This window comes from Dipteris shenzhenensis, chromosome 28 (assembly GCF_047967505.1).
Source record: "Dipteris shenzhenensis isolate YYH24624 ecotype China chromosome 28, Dip_SZ_1.0, whole genome shotgun sequence".
NCBI classification, from domain to species: Eukaryota; Viridiplantae; Streptophyta; class Polypodiopsida; order Gleicheniales; family Dipteridaceae; genus Dipteris; species Dipteris shenzhenensis.
This window is the reverse complement of record NC_141623.1, coordinates 6,240,821-6,266,433: the sequence shown is the minus strand read 5'-3', so window position 1 is coordinate 6,266,433 and position 25,613 is coordinate 6,240,821. Positions and strand designations below refer to the sequence as shown.

The following is a 25,613-nucleotide window of genomic DNA, read 5'->3' as shown; positions in this document are numbered from 1 at the left end:
CATCTCACAAAGCAAAGGTTGTACCAGTCTAGCAAGAGGAAGGTTATCGTCAATAGAGATGTTTTTGCTGAACATGCAGCTTTGCCTTGGCTGGACTGTCAAAAACAGCCTTCTGTAAATGCCTCTGGTATGTTTGATTCCTTGCTGTCCCTCTTTAAGTCAAACACAGATTCAAACCAGCTCTTGCAAAGTTCAAATCCCTCAGCTTCTAGGAGTTCACAGCCTCATGATGCCCATGTATAGCTTGATTTGACACAGCTTGACGATCATGCTATTTAACATGCGGTTGCAGATGAGAGGGCCGTCATCAGACAGTAGAAAACAGTCCCCAGGTGGCTGTTGGACACTCTTAGGGATAGCAAACAGGCTGAAGCCTTACTCAGCAACATGGCATTGACTCTGAGGAAACCTTTGCTCCCACATCACGTATCACTACATATGATGTGTCATTGCTATTGCATAGCACAAGCATTGGGAGGTTCAGCAACTTGACATTAAGACTACTATCCTTCACGATGATTTGATTGAGGAAGTCTATCAGCCAATCTCCTGGTTTTGAGGTCGAGGAGCCTGAAAAACGGTATGCCAGCTGAAAAAGTCCCTTTATGGATTGAAGCAGGCATCCCGGGCATGGTATGCCAAAGTATATTCACATCTGCTATGCCTTTGGTTTTCAGAACAGCCCCACAGAAGCCACTCTTTATGTCCGGAAGAGTGGAGCAGATTTGCTGATGACATGCTTATCACCAGGCCAGATACGCAGCAAATTGCAGCATTCAAGGATGATTTGCAGAAATCATTTGCCATGTCAGATATGGACCAGTTGCATTACTATCTTGGCAACCAATTTGCTCATTTTGAAAGGGGCATAATGATGAGCCATCGGACAGCTCTTACATCGGTTCCAATTTGAGGATCGTAAGCCGGTTTCGACTCCATTGGAGCCTGGATTCCGTTTCTCCTCAGAGGATGGGAGTGACTCTTTTACCATTAGGCTGGTGGCAGCCTCATCTATTTATGTCACACTAGGCCTGATCTGCGGTATGCAGTTTCTCAGTTAAGCAGGTTCATGCACAAGCTGGATACACAGTCTTGGCAAGCAGTGAAACGTGTCTTCTGATACTTGAAAGGCATGCACCATTTGGGACTATTATATGATGATAAGTTTTCACTGGTTATGCATGCTTTTACGAACAGTGACTAGGCTGGTTGTTATGACACGTGGGTGTCTCATAGTGGAAATTGTTTAATGCTTGGCTCTTCATGCATTTCTTGGTTCAGCAAGAAGCAACCTGCAGTTGCTATTTCTAGCAATAGCCTAGTACAGGGTGGCTTTTATAGCTATTGTTGAGTGCTCATGATGACCTATTTGGATCATCAAGCTGTATACCTTTGTAGGATCCAAGTTCAAACCAAAATCTGCTAGAATCCTTTTCAGGTCCTTGAATCTACTGCTAGATTCTAGAAAATCATTTTAGATTTTCTATTCTCTCCCTGCCTCAAAGATTAAAAATAAAAATCCTAGACCTGTATCACAATACCATGGCCGTGAGGGAGACATATGGGTGAAATCTAAGTCAAGTATGCACCTTGACTTCTGTCATGTCCATCAAACAATTGTTTTAGTCCGTAAGGTTTACTCTTGCTAGAGTTACCTCTTTGCTACTAGAAGGGATCCTTAGCCAAGGAATCCGCTTCATAGATTGCTTATTCAACCAAAAAAGTATACCCATGAAGTCTCAGGTTTACTTCATCTTCTGAGTACCAAGAAACGTGTATCCTACCTGCCGAATCTTGGTCGAGGACACAAGAGTTCTCAATTCAATAGTACTCAGTGTTTGTATCATGTGTATAGTCCAAAGCACTGGATGAACCGAGTTTAAGAAGTTCCCTTTTACAATCCGGCTGTTATCCGAGTGAATCCTCACTCCAGGGTAGCATAGCTGATTGAAAGAAGTACTTGAACGACATAGCTATGTCTTCAGATAAAAGTCCTAGTTTTGTTTACAAATGACATCCTTTGGATTTCTTGAACCGTGGGTTAGCCTATCACCATCACTAAAGTGATGTGACCTGCCATTTCAAGGCTGATTAGTCAAATCATGATTAATCCTTCACACTCTTCGCCTTAATTCCCACGTCCCATACCACGGGAGTCCACCTATCTGGTGATTGGCCAAGATGTGAATACCAGGGGATATTCAAACATTTGTGAGACAAGACTTGACCAAACAAAGAAATTCATCATAGAGCACGAAGTGCTTTAAAAGCCTTTCCAAACATATGCTTTAAATATAAGAAATTTAAAACTTCTGTTTAGAAAGAAATTCAGATATTGCACAAGAAAACGTAACAAGGGAATTATAACTTAATGACCAGCCAGCAATAATTATCCTCAGATTGGCACAAGTTGATAATTACATGCATATCACTCCACCCACAAAGACCAATGGTGTTACTGTTACAATAAGACCTCATCAATTAATCTTTGACTAATTCTTCTTTCAAGAGGACGTTATGTAGTGAAAACCAGGAGGATTGTCAGTTAGGGAGAGAGGGCTTTTGGTTGCTAGAGTTAATCTATCTCCTGGTTGTTAGTTAGGGAGAGAGAGGTGTAGCATTATCATCCTTTCTCAATGTATTTCTGTAGGTTAGGAGGGGGTCTAGCCAAGGCACTTTGCCATGGTTAGAGGCCGAGTCACAAGGCCTAATTTAGACTGGTATACGGCTGGTTAGTGGCCACAGTGTGGGACCAGTTATAGGCCCATTATGGGCTGGTTTGGGACAATGACCAGGGTGGGTCAATCGACCTGAATACAGTTCAGGTTAACCAACCAGACCAAGTCGATTGGGTTGGCCAGGTCAACAAACCTGGTCCACCACATCAGCAACGCCTTGCTCCTATACATAGGGCTCTTTTGCCCTGGTCTTGGTACGACAGTCTTGTGCGTAGTCTTCAGCAATAGCAATTCTTGGACAATAGTGTGCACACTTTCCAGCCCTGCAGTTGTGACCATACTAAGGCGTTGTTACTTAGCTCAGATTGAAGTGTTTTCAGGCACAGTTCCAGCCTGCAGTTGTACGAGTAGGCACAGTTCAGCCTACTCCACGTGAGTTTAGAGGTTCAGTCCTGCAGTGGATACCAGCTGGGAGATTCGGCCGAGCATTTCAGCGTGGCATATTTGGAGACCCAAATACACAAAGGCTTTGGATGTCTCCCACATTAGCCAGTATTTGGACAGATGCTGTACACACTTTGATGGCCATTTGAGTGAGCATGCAGGGGTCTTTCCAGGCAGTTTATGCTGTAGCTCCCCATTTTTCTTGGGATCCATCACAAGATTGAGGTCGCACTTTCAGCCTCAAACTTGGTGTTTTCTAGCTCGCTTTGATGCGCATGTTACTTGTCTAGTTCAAGTATTTTGTTTCATGATGTATTTCTTCCATGAGCGTTTCTCTTGGGTTCATACTTAATAGAAGTCTTTTCGATATAAAAAAAAAGCTAAGCAATCTTTGCTTTAAATGTCTACGCAATGACCATTCTCCTTGAGCTGCCCAAAAATCAAAAGATGGAAGCTAGAGCCCCACATAATCCTCAACAAAGACAAGCACATGCAATGCAAGTGTTACTGCTTAAAGATACTAAAAAGTACACAGAAGTAGAGGTTTATCATGAGGATAGAAACCCATATATTCTGCAGTCCATGAGTGGCACAGTTCTTCCCTGGGGTTGTGATCGTTCTTAGGAGGCTTGCTCAGCAATACATGCAGAGTTTTTTCCTGAATACTCATGTGCAGTCTATTCTCTCTCCAGTCGCAGTTTGCTGATCTGCTCTCTATCTCTGCGTATGTTCTGCTGCACTTTGACATTAACATGGGTGTATTGTCCTTCTTCTCTCCAATCTTTTAAAGGGAAATATCCTGAGTTTTATGGACAGATGAAGCAGGTTAATTGGATTCTTAGGATATGTATTGAGCATGTCTCTTAAACATAATCTTATTGGGAAGAGTATCTTCCAATGGCTGAGATTGCATTTAACAATCCAAAGCATACAGCCAGAAGCCAACTCCATTTGTTTTAAGATTCCAATCTTACTCTTTGTGGACCAATGCTCTACAAAACATAAAGGTGCGAGCGGCTGCTGATTTTCTGCAATTGCAGCAAGATATGTTGCAATTTGAAAGGAAAATCTCTGCAAAGCTCATGATAGAGCTCAGTTTTATGCAAATGAAAAGCAATCACCTCATGTATTTGAAGAGGGCTAGTTTGTCTATCTCAAAAAATCGGAAGTTTTAAGAACTAGTGAGGTTTATAAGCCACGGACCTATTAGAATTATCCGCATGATTAATAATGTAGTTTATGGGCTAGAGCTACGTCCTGATGTGATGGTACACGCAATCTTTAATGTGAGTCACCTAGAGGAGAAATTAGGAGTAGCTGATAGTTTAGTTTCAGCTAAGAAGCTTTAACGGTGTAAATACCCATGGCGTGGAAGACATTTCGGATTACAAGGAGAGACATCTTGGATACAAGGTGGTCCCAACAATTCTTATCAAAGGGAAGGATAGATCTCATGATGACAACTAGGAGAGTGTCCCATCTATGCACTAACAATTTCTAGATTTCATAGCCCAAAACTCTGGTGTAAGGTTGTTTTGTGGTGGAAGAAATGTAATGACCCCAAGGTCATCACATGGGATAGCAAATTAGGATAGGGTCCAATGTGTCTTTAAGTCTACCAAGTGTACGGGTATCCTTAGCCTAGGGATACTCCTCGGTGAATCTATCCCTTGGGATGGACTCCTTGGGATTTTGGGAGCTAGAGCAGACCTATGCCATGTCAGGCCTAACAGACTTGGTTTTTCAGATAACACACAGAAAACCATACCACATTGTACATCCAGCTCCATGGGTTCAGTTATTCAGTACTTGTATTTGCATTTATCTTGGGTTCAAACGCCATTTAGTGGCTCCACCCATTCACCTCATTGTACCTAGTTTCTTCAGGCTGATAGAGGCTTCGATAGTTCAAAGACTTTGAATAAATTCTCTCTCTCTCTCTCTCTCTCTCTCTCTCTCTCACACACACACACACGTGTACATGCACATGCAATTGAAATAGCGCCAACAAATTCTTCATGTGCAAGCAAAAATCCTCTACTTTGGCTCAAATTGAGATCTGAAAACGCAAGCACACTCTGTCATTGATTTCAAACAAGAAACGTGATAAAGGCAGGTAACTAAGAAAGAATAACAAACTTACCAGTCCTAGATCAACTTTATCGGTGTTCCAAGCCAGGAGAGATTGTTTTGTAGTTCTCTTGTAGATTCCATACTCTCTCTCGATATCAACTTCCTGCAAAGTTAAAGAATTATCTCCACATGGGTGACCATCAACAAAAATATCAAGCCTTAAAAGAAATTGCCTGCTCCTCTTGTAGGCCCCATATCGTTTCTTGATACCAAATTCAGTTAAACTAGCTACCAGCAAAACTAGACCCAGATAAGTGGCCACTAAGGACTGGCAAGCAGAATGCAAGGAGATGGGAAGTCGCTTGCTAGTGACATGGTGCAGGACACAAGCAAGCCGGCGAGCGAACAGGAGGCGATGGGAACGGGCTGGAAGCCAAGAAGGGTGGATGGACTGACTGGATGGATAAACTTTTAGCTTTCAAAGTGAACAGCAAGTGGGAAATTACTTAGAACTCTTGACTTAAAAGTTTCAACACCTCATGTCCCATTCTAAAGCCTTGGATCAGAATTCCTGGATTTATAAAGCTCTACATGTGCTAGCTGTAAAAAACTACCAGGAATACACAAAGTCTTCGTCTTTTCTCTTTTTAGTTTAACACCAACCAACCAAACAAGAATGAATCTCCCCATTAAATTGGTTGTCCAAAACAGAGACCTTACTCCAATGCAAGGAAGAGGACAATCCTTTTCAATGACAAACTTTCAAAACAATGCATACATGAATTCACAATAACAATCCTAAACAGACATTTCCAATCTAGAGCTAGTTAATAGCTATATGCATGCAGCCCAAAGAGGATTAGAAACAAATCACAAATCGGATACTAGAGTAATGTGATTGCATGTGTGTGCAACACATGCTTCCACACTTAAAAATCCCATCAGAAAAATGCCATCACAAATCCCAACATTAACTTTTCATGGAAGAGGATTTGAAAAGGAGGGTGCACACGCAAGTATTAACATGTGCTTCGTGGACCTCTCTCCTTGCACAAAAGGAGGAGATATAGCCAAAGATTTGCAGGCCAAGAAAGGGTCCTTCTGAAGGTTGAAGAAGAAAACCAGGCGCTGAAAACACTACTCGATGCTGACACATCGAATAAGGGATAGCACAAAGAGAGAGCAGCACAACAGAGAAGCAATAACTGGAAAAAATAGAGAGAGCAAACAGGCTGGTTGATTGAAAAAAGCCCGCAAGCTGATAGAGTAGATGAGATAGAAGCTGCTCAATGATAGTCGAGCAGGTCGAGGGATGGACAGCTAGCAGTTCCGGAAGGTGATGAATTGCAAGCGAAATCAGTGCACATCCATAGGTCACATATGTGGCTAAGTGCTGATGCATAGCTTCGCATAGCAAGCCACAAGTGTTACTTGCCTTTGTGGGCACTCCATACAAAGTACACAAAAAAAACTTTTTGGACTTAGGTCAGCTGTTACTAAAAGACGAAGGTACCCTGTACTCATGGGCATACACATGCATGCACATGCAATCTTGCATGAAACAACCAGAAACCTCTACAACTCGTATGCCACTCCCAAATATCTATGCATGACAACTGTTTGTGCACAAATGCACTTGATTACCACACAAGTAAAGGTATGTCACAGGCATCCACAGCCCGTGGACATGCTGGACTGCCACGTCAGTAGTCCATACAAGCTAGCCATGCAGGCACGCAACCAGGTCAGCAGGTGCACGTCCACGTGGCTACCACGCAGGTAGCCAGGTCATCCAGCCCCACGGGCAGGCCTGCACAGTCAGTAGAACAGGTGCCACATCAGCAAGTGCCGTGCCACGTCAACAGTGCCACATAACAGTCAGCAGCCGGATCAGGCAGCAGGCTGGTTGGTGGGATTTACACCCTGGTCGGCCTGTTTCAAGGCCCAAGGGAGCCTATAAAAGGAAGCCCCTTGGCCCTCATTCATTCATCCACTTCAGGGCAGTTTGGGCTTCAGTCCTGTGCAGCCTCCTCGGGGATCAGCACCAGCTAAGGCTCTGATGGTCGGTCTTGACTATAAAGTCAGCTCCAAGAAGATAATGCTCCCAAATGGTTAAAGCATGAATGACTGCTAGCATCTCTATTTCGTACACACCCATGAATCTTTCTGCATCATGCAGCCTTTTGCTCTCATAAGCTATCACTCTACCATCCTGGGTTGGCTTCTCTCTCTCTCTCTCTCTCTCTCCAATCCTTTTCTTTTCATTGTTACATCCAGATGTATTTGATTTGATTATGTATCATCAGACTTAGGATTCAGCATGGGTGATGATGCTCATTTCAGTAGCTCCACCCTTACTGTGATTTGTATCAGGTTTTCTTTCAATCTCATAGACCCATTGGTCTTCCGAAGACTCTAATAAAATTTCTTTCTTTCTCTCTCTCTCTCTCTCTCTCTCTCTCTCTCTCTCTCTCTCTCTCCAATAGCTAGTCCACCCGCTCTTCTCCCCCACATATGGGATCGACACGTTAGCCCCGATCCTAGCGAAGCTATTCAATGACATTGTTGCCTTGGCTTCCCCCGCACTTGGACACTCTACACCATCACCCCCATCCACAAGGAAGGGGATCCCATGGACCCAAGTAACTACAGGACTATCATGATTGGACATGTGATGTCCAAGATCTCTGCAACTGTATTGGATGCATCAGTCAGCCTCTTCGCAGAGATGAGAGGGCTCTGAGCAGAGGGTCACACCGGTTTCAGGCGAGACCATGGGACTATGGATCACATACTCACACTCAGGAGTGTCATTGAGGAGGCCAGATCACGGAAGGAGAGGGTATATTGCTGCTTTGTGGATTTCCACAAAGCCTTTGACACAATACCTCGAGCTCATCTCATCACACGCCTACAAACACTCGGATTTGATCAGGAGATCATCTAGGCAGTCATGGCACTGTATGAGAGAGTCTTTGGCTGAGTTCGGACAGGCGCAGGTTGGACAGATGAGATCTTGAGTACCATAGGGGTCAAATAGGGTTGTCCCTTATCATCGACCCTGTTTGGCCTCTACATCAATGAGCTTGAGACTTTCATGGGGGCATTCGGAGGGACCGGTTGCTCACTTGCCGGGATCATCATCAAGATTCTTCTTTATGCAGATGACGTGGCACTCTTATCGTCCACATCCGAGGGACTCCAGCGACACCTGGATGCACTGCAAGCTTTTTGTTTATCCCATGATTTGGAGGTCAACCTTGGTAGGACCAAGGTCATGATCTTTAACACCTCTCGAGCAAACATGCAACGGAAGCAGTTTACTTTTACTTTCGGTGGGTCACCAGTTGAGATCGTATCCTCATACACTTACTTGGGGGTCATCTTCTCCGGCCCGATCTTCACGATGAGACTAGCGATGCAGGCCAAACTGAGCAGGCCGTAAGATGAAACAGTTTGCCACCACACCAGTGAGCAAGCCCTCGTACTCTCACATTGCAGCCTCATCAGCGACACCCAGTCCATATGCACTATACTTTAAGCAAAGGATTGGATCGGACCCGCAGTAGCAAATCTACTATCTACAACAGGAAGTAAGAGAGCTCACGCTTCTGGTAGCAGCTCTCATGAAAAAAGTCAAGGAGATGGAAAATAATGGTAAGCAGGATATGATTGCTGAAGTTCTACAAAAATGCAGCTCATCTCCACCAGCACCAACACTTGTCTCCATGGTCGAGAGATGATCACCACTCAGGTCAGCTCAGCCAAGAAAGAGATGGCTATTATAGCCAACAACAAAAACAACAAAGCAGATCTTTATACACAGGTAAAAGAGCAGGAAAACATAGCCGAAAAAAAAAAGCAAATATTGCGCATTGGGGGGCTGCCAGAGGATTGCCTTGGCTGTCCTGTTGATGATTTTACTGAAGAATACACAGAAGAAGAAAAGCTCACGTGTCTCAAGAAGGAGATACCACAGATAGAATGGGATGAAACAGACATCAGTTATATCTCTCAAAAGGGAACACAAGTACAAGTTTATTTTACAGAGAGGGCAGGAAGAACCACGATTCTCCGACATACAAACAAGCTGAAAGGTACACAGGTATGGATATCTAAGGAGCTCACTCTGACTCAGCTCAAACAAAGGAATGTTGAACTTGCTAAAGTGAAGGATGCACGCAAAGCTGGAAAATGGGCAATCTATCGTGATGGACAAGCCTTGATTCGTGATTTCAAATCTAAACCCAAAGACTCTCAGTCTTAAACTGATGTTATTCAAGCCGTTTTTCTAAGATAGAATTAGTAGCTAGTTATGCATCTAAATAATTGGCTGAGTTGCCTTGAGCACTCCCTCAACTCTCTGGATACCCAGATGTATTTGCAACTTTTTTGGTGTGCACCTTGTCCCATAGACCCGTGAGGTCTCCCGCGGACATTAATAGATCTCTCTCTCTCTCTCTCTCTCTCTCTCTCTCTCTCTCTCTCTACACACACACAAACACACACACACGCACACACACACACACCCCTTTGTAAGACTAGAATATATCAAATCGTACAAAGTCAAATTTTTGTTGTCTAGTTTGAGTTCGTCCGATTTCACTCTCTCCTCTAGTTGCTGAAATATGTGCTTCAGCTCACTGTTCTCCTTCTTGAGAAGGAGAATCTCCTGCTGAAGAAGAAGAATAACCTCATTTTGCCTAGTGTTAGGCAGAGGTGATCCTATTGTTTTGCGGCTTAGGAAGGTTGCTTCTCTACTTTTCTATCACTCATTGGGAAACAAATGATAATCTAGAGGGAGCTTTCCTTTTGCGACATTCACAATGGCCAAACAGTGCAGATTTTGTCTTTGACCCAGAAGAAAAACGTGTTATCTTCTAAAAAATGAATTTTCTTATTAGTTTACAATGATCCGAGCAAACCTTGAAAAGTTGTGGTCATTTCTGTAAAAAGACCAGTCAAGAGCAACACCAGCAGCTGATGAAGAACGGTAGCTAGAGAGGGACATCCTAAGATTCATTCTGTGTGAGATCATTTTCTTTAAAGCTTTAAGTTGAGACCTAAACCCCTAGGTTTGGCCATGGAGCCCAGCCCAACCAAAAGGAGAGGAGAAGAGTAGGAGAGGAGCTGAAGGAGCTGAAAACCACATTGCAAATTGCAATATTCCCCATATCCACTATCTTGTGATGTGAAGTCAGGCATATGAATAATGAAACATCACCAACCCTCAACAAGGTGCTTTCCACGCAACAAGTCAACAAAATAGTAATCATGTGTCTCCTCTTTGTCACTCCATCCATTAGAGATTATGGTAATCCTTACCAAAGCCAAGTCTCCTTGAGTCATTTCAAATCTTTCTTGATCGACCCCACCTAATTCTTCAAATGTGTGGTGCAAAAAGACGCAAAACCAGCAGATATACATAGCAGCAATTACAAGTGCATATTATAATTTCTTTTAGGCGAAAGTCCTTGCAACATTAAAGGAAAAAAAGAAACATTGATCCTTTGTATCTTTTGCCTCCGAAAGGCGTCTTGCCCAAGTAGTAACTATAGACGTGAATCTCAGAGTAGGTGTTATTGGCCCATGAGTTCTCTTGGTAGGAGGCCATGGAGGAGTGCAAAAGCCCAACAAATATGGATGGGAAGGATCCATGGAATGAACTAGGGGACTATAGAGGTGAAGGCTCATGTACTCTACTATATCTACTATGTATATGGATCCTGCCACTCATGGTTTGACACACCTTTGGCTTGAATAACCTGGTCCGTGACTCTAGGATGCAGGAGAGACCAATATCTGCATATTTGGATAGGGTACCTCTGTGTGCAAAGAACATCCCCTCAAGAATTGCATGGAAACTCTTTGTACCACATGAAAAGTGTGCTCCAACCAAGACTTACATACCATCTTCTTTGTGCAGATGAGCCATATCTCTTTATGAAAACAGTATCTGCAATACATCACGCCTTGTGCTGCCATCTCTTGTAGCCAGGGTAGCCCCAAACTGAGGGGAGAATGGGATCGAGCGAAATAGAGTAGAGTAGGAGGAGAGAGGGGGGGAAATACGGGAGGGTTTAGATGTGTATCTTTAAGAAAGTGACTATCCAAAGTTCAAACAGCCACCCCAAGCTCAAAAGAAGCAAAGGGAAAGAGAGGTGGACAATGAAGATGCATGGATTTTAAGTGCAAGCATGTGCAGGAACAAGGAAGGGATGAGGGAAAGGAATGGCCGAAAATGGAGAAAGTATAAGGGAGAATGAGCTGGTTGTCCAGGCTTCCAAAAGCCCCAACTCTCGAGTAGGGCTCAAGGGGCTGCTATGTCCACAAAGGGCAGACCCAATACTAGCTTAGACAAGGAAAGGAGAAGTGTAAGAGGAAAGAGAGGAGCAGGCTGGAGCTGAAATAACAAGCCAAAAGAGGCACGGTGGCAATTTCTAGGCACGGGATTTTTTAAACGTTCATATGCAAGTAAGGCATTTTAAATGTTTCACAGTGTTTCGACCCAGAAAAACACATTTTTGGGTCACGTCATGGCTTTTATACTAACAGTGAAGCTGCACAAGAAGCTGCCAATTGGCAAAAGGTCGGGGAATTAAACATGCCTTGTGCAGTGCTTGACAAATGATGTGGAAGCAACGAACTTACCAAGAGATACAACTAGCTTGTAGAAAGGTGAGCTGACCACCATGCTAAGACAGATTGTAAGTGGTCAGCAGCACACAATTATATGGCATTGGGGACTTTACATATGAAGTATAAGGCGCATACATGCACATCAGTTAGCATGCATGCTGAGGTCGGTGGACTGCATATGCATTTCTAGAATCGGCATAAATCTTACTTGGTGTGGAGAATTTCTAGAATTTGCTAGGCGTGCAGCATCCTCTTTTGTCACAGCAGCAAGTTCCCCAAAACCTTTGATGATTCCAGCTGAAACATGCAAGTCTAATGGTGGCTGTTTCTCGTTGAGTGCAAACCATGCTACAAAACGTTATGTACATAGACAGCGATCCTCAGATTAGTGGACTTAATCCAGCAGGGTTAGGGAGCCCTGGGAATAACACAAGCAAGAGGACTTGAACACTAGCAAAGGGCCAGTTGGCTATATTTAGCAAGGACGTTTTCAATAAAGAGGGATGCTCTTCTACATAAAAGTGGCCAAGGCTATTGTGTTGGTATTCAGTGTGTACACACCATTGGATTGTCTGGTCTGGATCTTAATCCTAGGCTTCTCCCTTCTACATGGCAGACTACGAGATGATGTGCTGATGGTTCCTTGGGATTTGGATTCTGGTGGTTTGGGATGCCAGAGCTATAGGCATGGGCTCGGGGGTGGTTGGGAGGTGAGTTGCCAGCTGATTATCCCTGTGTTTTGCTGATCATAGTTTTGGACTGTGTCTGGGGTTAAATCCTAGAGAGGATTCAACACAGAAGCTCAGAACTGAGACCACATAGATCAGTCTCATCCTGACCTCAGACCATCTTTCTGATGAAGCACAACAGCCTTCTACATGTAGCTTCTTGAACCCCTACTAATTTGGATGGTTTGGCATCAATCCAATTTATCCACCTCCCTAGCATATGTCAATCGGGCTACATGCATAAGTCTTACATAACCTCGTTGAAACATTTATAGATCTGGGCAAAACAAACAATGCAATTCTCACTCTGGTGGAAGTCATCCAAAGGTTAAAAACCATTAATTCCATCATGCATAGCATGGACTAACTACTATGATACCCGGACACCAACTCCATCAATGCCTAACAGTGATCGCTGAGTAGCTACTGTAAAAGCCCATCAGCTTTATCAATGCCCAATAGTGAGTGTAACAACATAAGCTCTCACATACACGTACACATGCACACATGCCCACGCACACACAACTGCACCCACTTGCCAGAAGTCCCAAAACAATACATGTGGGTTCAAACAACCTCTAACTTCTTACTAAAGCATTGAAGATAGTGTAGAAGCAGAAAGACTTGCACAAACCCCAAGGCTGGGCTGTTCAATGGATCACATGACAAGCTATTCTGTATGAAACAAATCACTTAAGATGGAGATTTGCTTCACCAACAGTTTTAATGGGACAACTTACAAGGAGCAGTTTAGGTCGCAAAAACCATTTACTCCATCATGCATAGCATGCCCTAACTACTATGATACCCGCACACCAACTCCATCAATGCCTAACAGTGAGTGCCGAGTACCTACTGTAAAAGCCCATCAGCTTTATCAATGCCCAATAGTCAGTGTAACAACATAAGCCCTCACATACATGCACACATGCCCACACACACACGACTGCACCCACTTGCCAGAAGCCCCAAAACAAGACATGTGGGTTCAAACAACCTCTAACTTCTTATAAAGCATTGAAAATAGTGCAGAAGCAGAAAGACTTGCACAAACCCAAGGCTGGGCTGTTGAATGGATCACATGACAAGCTATTCTGTATGAAACAAATAACCAAAGATGGAGATTTGCTTACCAACAGTAATGGGACAACTTACAAGGAGCAGTTTAGGTTACATGACTCTACTACACATAACACCACCAATTGGAGTGCAGTCCCAGAACAAACACACCATAAATTAATAGGAATCAAAGATTCACTCAACAGGTACCTGGTACCAGTGAAAGCTTGCCCAGGTGATGACAACTAAGTAAGAAAAAGGAAAGAAAAGCTGTCTATCCAAAAGCTACCTTCAGAATAAGCAGTACAAGCCACTATCACGGAGTCCACATTCCTACCAGCATCATAAGTAGAATCACGTATCGTCTGAGGCCAACTGGCATATTCAGCCTTGCTGAGGATTTCTTGAGGCCCCTTAAAAGACGAAATTTTCTATTTGGCTGTTAACTTTTTCCCACTTTTTCTGTGCGCGCGCATGCATGCATTATCTTCTTGAAAGTTAAATTTTATAACATCGAACTCAAAAAAAAAACTTTCTTCTCTTTTTCCCTCTTTCATTGTGTGTGTGCTTATGTGCGTGCATGCGCGCAGGTGTTCATATATAAGGAAAAAGAGGAGTATGAGAGGGGGGATTGAAGCAAAAAAAAAAACTAAGATTTACACTGAGAAACACAAAACTTGCAGTCCTCTACACTTTGAGAGCTTGACATGTTGTAGGATAACAGGATCACCTCAAAAATTGCTGACAATGGATCTTTTCTGTCCTGACTTTTTCTGTCCTGATAACTACGTCTTCCCCCTCCATTCTCTGTGCTAATTCTGTAACCAGTCTTCTCAAGAACATCCTCCAAGAAAAATTGAGTTACAGGAAAAGTAAAACCCTGCAAATTTTTGCCAAAAGTGGAATTGATTCAATGCACTACTCCAGTTGCTCTAGTAAGAAATGCATGCCACAGGCCCGCGAGCTGCACGATGCACTACATAATAGGCCTTCGATAGAACTCACTGGAATGTGGACCATTGGTGCTTTGCCAAAATAATTGGAAAACAGTTCAGCATTAATAGTTGCACTCATTAGCACCAGGCGTAGATCAGGCCTGCGAGGAAGTAAATCTCGAAGTATAATAATTAGAAAATCTTCATTCATTCCACGTTCATGAATCTCATCCACAACGACATGGCTTACGCCAGTTAAATCAGGGTCTTGTACCTGAAAAAACACGAAAGAACATATAAACATAACTCCAGTCTTTTCAGATATAAAAGCTATTACATGATCATTTTTCCATCAAGAAATTAGCTCTCCATAACCCACATGCACAAACCAATATGCACATTTTAGTTGGAACAAAAACATGGAGAGGGAAAGGAAACAACTTAGCTTTCTTTTCAACTTTGGGGTAGAAGCGACAAGGCACTCGGAGTATGGTGCCTCACATGCAGAAGGGTAGTATAAATTATGAACATTGATGTTCCAGCACTTAAATTACTACCCTCTTAAAAGCTTCCATTGACTTTTCTTGTTCAGTATAGCTTTTTTTTCAGTTGCATAATATCCATTTTTGCCAGTATCACCTGAAATCATTATTTGAAAATCCTCCTACATTCTATAATTAGGAAGACCTTCAGCCAAGCAATGTTTCTTAGAGATTCTCATGCATAAACTACTATCACAGGATCAGTAAAGTTGCATTATTCTGTTGGATATGTTTCAGCATGAAAAGAGTTACCAAAAGATGCCCTGACATAGGAAGCAAAGCATGAGACAGAAGCTCTGAGAAAGCATCAATCCCTGGTCCCACACAAGAAAAGGCTCTCCTGTTGTCATTTGCATGAAAGATGCCCTCGATATTAAACGATACAGCAATCTACTGCAGACTCTGCAGGGTAGGCCAGCTGGCCAGGTGTCTCCTGCACCTTTCTCTACTTGAAGCCCATGCAAGCCTACCAACAGCAGCCAGGCATTTTAGGACAGACCACAGGCGCGGTAGCTAATGAGAGCAACAGCAGGCCAGCAAGGACTGCTTCACATATAGCGGAAGAATCCTCTCATGGTCATTCATTTGAATTTCAGATTCCCGACGGAGACAGGTGGGTTAGCCCAAGTCTCTAGTAATGCTGGTACACTAACAATTGGGTGCAAGACATACGGTTTAGAGAGGCAGGGTGTAAATGGAGGGAGGGCAGCATGCTTGGCTCTCTAGAGGAGGTCACAGATCAGGCTGGTTGGTGACGTGGTAGCCAGATCTGACGATGTGGCATATAGGGCTGACAGATTTGTTGATGTGCAAATGATGTGGCAGCAAGACGATGATGTCGCAGCACAGCCACGTGCGCAGTTGGAAGATGACATGGCACTAATGCCACATAAGCAATCAGCGGATGTTGTGGCAAAAGGCCACACGGGCAGTCAATCGCATTGCAGGCCATTGGCCACAGATTGGATCTAGCCCCCAGCTGGTTGGTTAAGACTAGGGGGCCCCCCATTATATGGGCTACTATAAGGTGTGCTTGGAGAGTGAAAATCATCTCAAGCATTGAGCTACTTGATGAGACGGCCTTGAACTGGTTAACTAGAGTGAGTGTCACTTTATTTCTAGTCCTTCACAGTATTTAATAAAATCCACACAGAAAAACTCAGAACAGTAGAGTGGTTGAGGGGCCAAGTTGGGGCCCCCCCGCCCGTAGGCTAATTCTATTCAGCACAATCCATCTTCAGGTTTTACCTTAACACGACCTCATGACCAAGACAATCACACAGACTGACCAAGTGTATGTACAAGACTTTCATTGGGCTCAACATGGGTGAGCCATGCCCATTCAAATATGACCAAGTTGATTATCTTTATGATGCATTTCCTGTTTGTACTGTTTAAGCTTTACAATAAACTGAGGAATGTAAATCTTACCCAACTAGGGGCCTGAGAACACAGGAAAAGAGAACGAAGGGCCAAACAGAAGAAAAGTAATGGCAGTCTGTGCAGGAGGAGAAAAATAGCCTAGGCTCGGTCACCAGTGAGGGTGGAGAGGGGCTGACTGATCCGAAAGAGAAACCAGGGCCATAAATGGCTGCTAAATTGCAGAACGTTGGGCAGTGTGCAGCAGCATAGAGAGGGCTTGTCCTCCAAGGAAGATCGCAATCTGCAGCAGGGGATGGAGAGGGCTTGGCAGGGCACATGGAAAGGAATCAGGGGAAGCAGCTAGGTTGCAGCAAGAATGGAACTTGTCTTCAGCGTGAAGGGAGTTCAAAGGAGTGAATGGGGCTCAAGGAGGGCTGGAAAACCTGAGGATTAAAAGAGTATGAGGCTGAAGGAGTGCAGGGTTGCAATAGGAGGCCAAATAGTAGGTCGAAACGGCAAAATACAGCAGGCAGAAATAGGGGGAGGGGGTGTTGTCTGAGATGCACGCAGACAACGCACGTTCAGGAGTCTAAAACGCATTTCAGACTGGTTGAAACATTTCAGCCAGCCTCAGGACTCTAAAACGTTTCAGACCTGAAACGTTTCAGGTCTGTCACTTCTTTGAAACGATGCTTCAAGCAAGGCTGGGATCTGAAACGTGTTTCAGTGTAACTAGGGTCAAAGGGGGCCGACCAGCAGGCGGTCCACCCCTACCCCTTGGTCGAGTAATGAGCCCTCGGAGCCTCTCTCGTTTCAGTGTAACTAGGGTCAAAGGGGGGTGACCAGCAGGCCATCCATCCCAACCATTTGGTCGAATGATGAGCCCTCGGAGCCTCTCTCTCTCTCTCTCTCTCTCTCACACACACACACATTGTACAGGCTGCACTTTGTCGGCTGCACAACCGGAGAGCACAAGATCATGAGGGCCTACGGACTGAGCACTTTGCACATGAGCAAGAGGTCTTAGCTCCGGTTCTAAGATATTCGACCAAGCTGTACGGCTTCCCACCTGCTTGGAGCACTCTAAAACCATTGTAACGATACACAAAGCCGGGATCCCATGGATATTGTGAACTACCGCGCCCTCATGATTGGCTACACATTGGCCAAGATTTATGGGTCAGTACTAGAGAGGGAGCTCAACAGCATACAGAGGCTCGGGGGAGGCAACATTCCACTCTAGATTACATCTTCACTTTGAGGACTATCGTTGAGGAAGCGAGGTCTAGACGCCAAGAAGTCTACACTACCAAGTGTAGACTTTCGGAAGGCCTTCCCACGATCCCACATGATCAGAAGATTATAGGAGATGTAGATTCCAAAGGCGTTGATTTGGGGTATGATGAGCCTATATGAGTCAGTCAGCGGTAGAGTTCATGCCCCAAGTGGTTTATTGGATTGGGTTGAGAGCACAATTGGGGTGAAGCAGGGTTGCCCCCTCTCACCGAATCTTCAGACTTCACATCAATGAGACCACATCCTTAGGGGGCGGGATCACTACTGGCTGACCTCATGATACCGATATTGCTATACACTCAAATCACATAGTCCTCATATCATCTTCAGCAGAGGGGTTGCCCTAGAGGTGTTCTACAGAGAGAGAGACTTGGCAGTCAACCTTGGGAAGACCAAGGTCACACGAGTGCTCCACTGACACAGCTTCACTTACCGAGATGAGCCAGTGGAGATAGTGCAGTCCTACAAATACTTGGGAGCAGTCTTAGCGACAGACAACTCGACAGATGCAGATCCAAGATATCTTCACTGCTCACAGACGAGCCGCCACGGTGCCGTACTTCGGTCTCTGAGTCCCAGTTCTCAGTCTGCTTCAGCTTGTATTTGATTTTTGCTCAAGCTCTTGAGCTCTTTAGATCAGCATAGTACTCAACAAGGGCCCTAGCGCGCCCTTGCTCCAGCCCATTGAGACTTATATGAATTTTTCCTTTGATGTACTTTGTCCCATAGGCCCACAAGGCCTCCCGCGGACGTTGATAAATCTCTCTCTCTCTCTCTCTCTCTCTCTCTCTGCCCCGCAGGAGAAGTGGAAAATGAGCAGCATGTACTCCTAACATGTCGAGCATATGCGCAAATCAAAGAATGTTATAGGGGCAATGAAAGCAACCTGAAATCCCTACTGGAGTGGCCAGCCAAAGAGCTAGGAAACTACATAAAGGAAATTTTAGAATATCGCAACAGAGTACTTGGTCTAGCACACAGGCTAGCACAACAAGTACTCACTGCATAGCACATTTATGCTATATTCTTTCAATGGATGTAAACAATCACTACTTGTTGATAGTGATCACTGTCCCATAGATCCTGAAGGGTCTCACGAGGTCGTTAATACAATCAGATCATGTTATCTCTCTCTCTCAAAGTCCTAAGAGCGAGGAGACCGCGTCCCCCGCCACAGTGCGAGACAGCTCAACAGACAAAAATACGAGACATCATCGCAGCCCACCAGAGAGTCATCACTGTACAAGGCTTTGGTTTTTGATTCTATTCTGAGTCCCAATGCCGAGATTGACTTGTTTTTCAGTTTGTTCCTGATACTGGATAGATTGATCTAGCCCACTATGCAGTTGCAGTTGACTATTTATATTCATGATTATGACTTTGTTAGCATAAATTAGTCAGCAAGGGTCCTAGCGTGCCCTTTGCTTCAGCCCACTGAGGCTTGTATGAGTTCGCTTTTCTGTGTACTTTGTCCCATAGGCCTATGAGGCCTCCCGTGGACGTTAATCTCTCTCTCTCTCTCTCCAAGTTCATGACTCAAGTAAGCAATGCCACAACGGATAACGTAGATTTGACAAGGCTGGAGATTTGGATGCCAACTAGTAAAATGTTTGAGGATGAGGTTTCTTGATGAAGTCAGGCCATCTTGTGGGTCAGCAATAGGCTTGAAACAGTTAATGCTTCTTCATCAGGTCGTACAGTAGCATCATTGGCCTGTGATCAAGATTGGCTCCAATGGTTCATGTACAAGACAAAGTGTCATGGGACGTGATTTTTGTTGTGCAAATAAACCCGAACACACAAAACCCCTAAGGTTTGATGTAAGGAGTAGGGTCTAATTCCTAGGTGCACCCACTAGGCCCAAATGTTGAGGCAAGACAAGGTTTAGAGGGGCCATAAAGTAGGGCCCAAGGGAAACCAAAGTGTGTCATTGGTAAGGGATTAGAGGCTTTAATGAGCCACGTGGCAGTTTCAAGTTTGCATGTGGTTCCAAGTGTGACCTTTCTCTCTCTAGCTTGGGTTTTCTCTCACTAGCCTTGCACCTTGGAGCATGATACGTGATCAGCCGTACAACTTTTCTCTCTTGCACCCCCGTGAGCGCCTTCACGTAGATCGAGGTGGTTGGCATGAAAATTCACGCGCATTTTGTTGTACTGCTAAGGCAGCCAAAAAGAAGCACAAGAAGCAAAGGCGTACTCCTCGTCATACACCCCCTAGTGGACAGCCACCCGTGATGCCTTCAGTTGGTCCTGGGATGGGAAATCCCAACAAGCCAACAATTTTCAGACCGTTAATCAAGGACAGGCTGAAGGCCTTGACCTTTGTACAACAGCTTGATGCAGCATATGCCGGTGGCAACTTCACAAAGTCGTCAAAAATCAGAAAAGCAGCCACCTTCCTCAACGCTTCAATGGTGGACCAACTTGCTTTTACAAGGTAGAGCTCCTACCACATGGGTGGAGTTCAAGCAAGTGTTTTCAGTTGTTTGGCTCACCAACACCTTTGAGGTGGATATTATGACAGCTTGGGATAAGCTAGATGCAGCAAATTGCAAGAACCTAGAAGAATACAATAAGAAGTTATGTGAAGCATTGCTGCCCGTAAGTTCTTACAGGCATGTGGAGCTGTCAAAACAAATGGAGAAGTATTGTTGTGGGCTGCCAAAGGAAATCGGAGACTACTGCACCAAAACAAAATATTCATGAAGTACGTAGCTTTCTCGGTTTATGCTTGCACTACAGACGGTTTATCCGCTACTTTGCAGAGATAGCATCACCCCTTCATGGCCTACAAAAGAAAGGAGAGCATTTCAGGTCGGGTACCAAGGAAATTGCAGCCTTTAAAGAGCTTAAGGAAAAGCTACACTCCGATCCTGCCATTATCTTGCCACATCTACGCAATCCCTTTGCTGTCCAATGTGATGCCTGTGGGAACAGCATAGGAGGAGTGCTTATACAGGACGGAAGAGTGGTTTCATATGAGAGCAGGGTACTCAGAGATGCTGAAATGAATTTCAGGATCTATGAGAAAGAGATGGCGGCTGTCATAAATGCATGCTCTTTCTACCTGGAAACATTACCTTTTAGGTGCTGATTTTTATGTGCAGACAGATCACCAATCCTTTAGGTACTTTTTTACTCAGAGAAAGCTGTTTGAAGAACACATGCGGGGGGTAAACTTCCTTTCCATGTTTCATTTTCAGATTGTACATGTGCCTGGCAAGAAAAATATTGTTGCTGATGCACTTTCAAGGAAGCCTAGAAGAGGCAAATTCTACTGTCTTGGATCTTCTCAAATGCTATGTCTCAGAGCATAAGGCAAAGTGGGAACAGTTTTTAGATGAAATAGTGGAAGGTGGAAGAAAGGTACCTCCCATTTTGCACACGAATGAAAAGATATTTGAAGCTTTGCAACGTGGATGAAAACTTCACAAGGTGAAATTTGTATGTAGGATAGGTGCAGGCCAACAATTGATTATTAAGAGGGTGTGGTAGTCCCCCAAATGAGGAGGATAGTGGGACTTGACACCAGCAAAAGGATAACTAGGGTTTGGGGGCATAAGGGAGTAAGTGCATGCCGGGGAGAGTACAGCCACATTGGACCTTCAGAGATTGAAGTTTAGCCTTAAGCCATATTTTTTTATTTTTCAGAATCCTTTAGACCATGTTCTTACACCATCTGGGCGTAGTGCTTATATGACAGGTTTTTCCTAGACCTGCAGTACAAGGCGGTTTCGTAGCTCTGGTTTCATTGAAACCTGCACGCATTCTGTCAACCCCTCCAGCTCACAAGGGGGAATCGAGCATCCATTCGAAATCATGCCCCCACACAATTTTGCACCAATTTTCCTACCTAGCCTTGCATCCACAAATTTTGGGCAATGCCTCAAACAGGGTCCCTCAACTAACAATGGAATAACAAACCAAACAATTTTGCAACAGTAACTACAAAGAAAAACGAATAGCATTCAGTTTTTAGATGGAAAATATATAAAGACATACCAATCTGCGAAGCAAAACACCGGTTGTACAGAAAAGTAGCCGAGTGTTCAAAGAACGTTTGGATTCCAGCCGTATCTGATAGCCAACGGTTTCTCCCAAACCATCACCCCTCTCTGCTGCCACACGAGTTGCAACAGATATGGCAGAGATACGTCGAGGCTGAGTACAGATGATGTTGCAATCTGCCCCACATCCATTTGCTATTTCCTCTTCCAATATAAAGTGTGGCAGTTGAGTTGTCTTGCCACAACCAGTTTCTCCAGATACTACCAAAACCTGTTTCAAATAAATAAACAAGTTCCTATCAGCTCGAAAAAGCCACGAGGAAGGGGAAGGAACATTCCAAACTGTTGAAGCTTCGTTTTGAAAAAACTAGATCGTGCAAGTGATTGTAGTCTTTCCTAAGCCGTCTGACCATATACAGAATAGTCAAATCCAAACAAAGTGCTGAAAAACACCACTACCAAATCAAATTAAATCACAACTTTCTGCAGGTTTTAAGAAACAAATAACACCTCTTATCTTTAGAATAAAATAGTATACCTGATTCTTTGCAACGGCCTGTAAAAGTTCATTCCTCATTTTGTATGCAGGAAGCGTCTCTCTGAATGACTGCATTGCCCTGGCAGAAGGACCACCCTGCAATTATCAGATAGTGATCAACACATTCGTTGAAAACAACCAACCACATGATTGGGAGTTCAGACAAGCCCGAAGGAGGGATTCGTTGATATCAGATGTCTGCTGTGTAGCACTTTGATTTTTACGGTGCTTGTTACTGGACTTTGCAAAAAAGAAAACACACACACACAAAACACAAAACAATCCTCGACTTGCTACTTGAATTGATACAATAAAGCAGAAAAAACTTTAAAGCACCTGCAGTTGCCGTTGTTGATCCATTAGCTCCATACTCAATGTAAGCTTGTCAACTCTTAGATCTTGTTCATCATCATCAAGATTTGATACCTCTGCCCTTGAGAGGTGTGCATTATTGCTGTTATCATCTGAACCAATGTGATTCTCGACGGCACTCGAAGATGCAGACTCTGAGCTTCGAAACCTGGCCAGTACATTCTCAACTCTAATCTCTGCATCAGTGGACATATGAATCTGTCCCAAGAAGAAGCCCAGAAGAAAGCAAGTGATATTAACAGGGGGGCTCTCAGTGTTGTGGCAAATCAGCACATTTATAATGGCAAATTAAATCTAACCCCCAGCTACCAAGCTTTTCTATTGGCAGGCCCTATCTCAATGTTTCATTGTCACCTCAGCTCTCATATTGTGCAATAGGGAAACGGCCAATACCTCACGCTGACTTGAACCATGCCTCGTATCCAAGTCTGCACGATAGTTTGGAAGAGGAACTTTGCTGACAACTAGAACTGTATCTGTACCCTTATTGTATGTATGACTTCCTTTCACATACAAACAAAGGATAAACGTGCTTCAGTAAGCTTTGCACTTTTGCAGGCATATGTTGTGCTTCCATCTTGCACAACAGTATTTTTTGGCAATGCCTGACTAGACGAACGTGTTCCTGACTTCCAGTGTCACTAATTACAACAATAATGATACCTTTATGAATAGTGAAACTTGGAAGCATGCCACAGTAACAACAGTGCTACACAACAAATAAGTCTGATCGTAACCGACCCTAAGGCAGATAGTGCCAAGAATTATTGAATTTTTTTTGACAAAATAAAATGAGAACATTAAGTTGCGCAAAACCTCTAAGGACACAATCAGTTCATAAACAAATACATAAACGCAATCAGTACATAAATACATATATAGACACAATCAGTTGCCCTGCTTAATCCTCTTGTGAGAAGGGATGTGCAGTCTAAAGAAAGAATGCATGCTTAGTATTTAGTGTGTCCATAAATCAAAGCTCCCCTCGCATATGTCAATCGCACTCTCCCCCCCTCTTTCAACCTCTTCTCACTGATTAATTGTATTTCATTTTTTTGAGACTTGGAAGACACATCTGGAATTCTTACAAGTAAAGACCAGCTTCACCAGCCATTCTTTCCAAAATTTCCCCACCGCTGCGGCCAAAGTTTTCTCTTATGACAATTTCGTTCTGATCGCTTTGGGTTTTAAGTTCTTCCAGTTTCTCCCACCACTCATTCTCGTCAAGTGTCTCCTCTGGACCTCGCTGTGTAAAAGGAAAGAGACACGCAATGAGACCATAAATTGCACTCACAAGGAGGATTGATATGTTGAAACAAGCTCAAGTTTAACCTAAAACTTGCAATTCCGGACCTGGCCAAACTGCCCTAATCAATTTGCAGACACTGTAAGTCCTGTCAAAGGATGCAATGACGGCGCAAGCGAGAGGGTAAAGAGTACAGCTTGTGGACAGCTCCAACAACGTTCCATGAATTTGTAAACTTAGATGACCTCGTCTAAGGTCAGTCATACCTCTGAGCGTATTTTTTGGAGCCTCTCCGCTCGCCATACTGGATCCCACCACCTTTGTTGACCACCTCTGCCTCCTCCTCCTCCTCTGCCTGCCCCTCCCCTGCCCCTTCCACGTTGGCGGTTGGGACCACCCCTTCTCATGGCAACGCAAAAAGCTGTAGATGACTGATTCCGCACTGGTACTGCCGATAGCAGGGGCGCAAAGAGATGGCAAGATCTACCGAGCAGAATTATATCGAGCTGCAATCTGTAGAGAGACGGATGACCGGGTTAAGGCTGCAGAACGCGATCATGCTAAGCAAATAAAGGACCCTCTCTAGAAAGGCAATCTTCCAACAGGATTTCTACGTTAAGAATTCGCAAAAATTGGCTGGATGCATTCCTGGGCATTGAAGAGACAATGTTATAAGTGCGCGCACGAGAGGGCGTGTGAATAAGGCATGTGAACGAGCCCCAGAAAGAGCTCGAGAGCATAGCAAGGGAGGAAAGCCAACAAACCGATTAGTATGTAAGAGTTGCAACCTTCATGAGCTGAATTCATGCTTGGCCTTTTGAGGGCCCCTCATGAGTGCCTTGGTGAGAGAAGACCTCAACTCTACTTCGGGCATGTGCCCCTTGTTAATAGAAAATCGTAACTCTACTTTAGGCTATCTATAGCCCGCCCATCAAGTTGGGGCATGGGATGGGCGGGTTGTCATGGGCAGAGCCTTTACATACACATAGCGCCCCCCCCCCCCCGAGCTTGCATAAAAGATTTGGCCAGAGTTAGAAGTTGTTGATGTAGTTAACATTGGGAGGCCTATTGTATGAAGGCCCAACAAAGATAATAAAATTAAACCTTATATTGGAGGGTGAAGAAGAGAAACCTTTCTATATTAGTGAGCAACTCATTCAAAAAGAAAAAAATGAACTGAAGCATTGCTAATGGAATACAAATTGGCTTGGTCCTACAAAGAAATGAAGGGACCTCCCTAGAACTAGCAATACACACCATACAAACTAGCTTGGTTCTACAAAAAAATTGAAAGGGATCTCCCAAAAAAGTAACATAAAGAATATACTATTAGGGAAAATGCACACCCTAAGGTAAATGGACCTAACTAGACAAATCGAAGCTATGGTACCATGGTGTATGATGAGCTAGATGAATTTTAGATGCCAATTTCATAAATGAAATTGAATAAATCAACTAGGTACTAGCATGTTCTTACTGATTGTGTCCATTTTCCCTTACATCGATGTATATTAGCATACTCTAACTCTTGCAACAATCTTTCACCCTTGCAAAAATTATAGCCCTTGCAACTCATACTCTTAAACTCCCAACCCCTCATTCTCTCCCTTGTTCTCTCCTATTTCTTCTCCCGCTTTTCAACTAGTCTTTCCTCCCTTCCCTCCCCATTCCTCTTAAATCTACCTCCCCCTCTAT

The 25,613-nt window shown here is 44.0% G+C and overlaps 1 protein-coding gene across 2 annotated transcripts in view; it reads right to left on the bottom strand.

The window, feature by feature from the left end:
- The window catches only part of LOC147883102 (RNA helicase family protein), a 78,271-nt gene extending 53,482 nt beyond the window's left edge, over positions 1–24,789 (bottom strand). The window contains exons 1-10 of one of the 2 annotated variants that reach the window (XM_087399268.1): positions 24,707–24,789; positions 24,185–24,431; positions 23,761–23,918; positions 23,066–23,171; positions 22,637–22,870; positions 22,301–22,396; positions 21,758–22,033; positions 14,627–14,830; positions 14,352–14,501; positions 5,266–5,358 (exon numbers count right to left, since the gene is read on the bottom strand). In XM_087399268.1, the coding sequence (XP_087255394.1) occupies positions 5,266–5,358; positions 14,352–14,501; positions 14,627–14,830; positions 21,758–22,033; positions 22,301–22,396; positions 22,637–22,870; positions 23,066–23,171; positions 23,761–23,918; positions 24,185–24,325 (1,458 nt within the window). In that variant the 5' untranslated portion in view covers positions 24,326–24,431; positions 24,707–24,789. Of the gene's footprint in view, positions 1–5,265; positions 5,359–14,351; positions 14,502–14,626; positions 14,831–21,757; positions 22,034–22,300; positions 22,397–22,636; positions 22,871–23,065; positions 23,172–23,760; positions 23,919–24,184; positions 24,684–24,706 lie in introns of those variants that run through there. The other variant, XM_087399267.1, reaches the window with a different exon arrangement.
- Between the last annotated feature and the right edge of the window lie 824 nt (positions 24,790–25,613).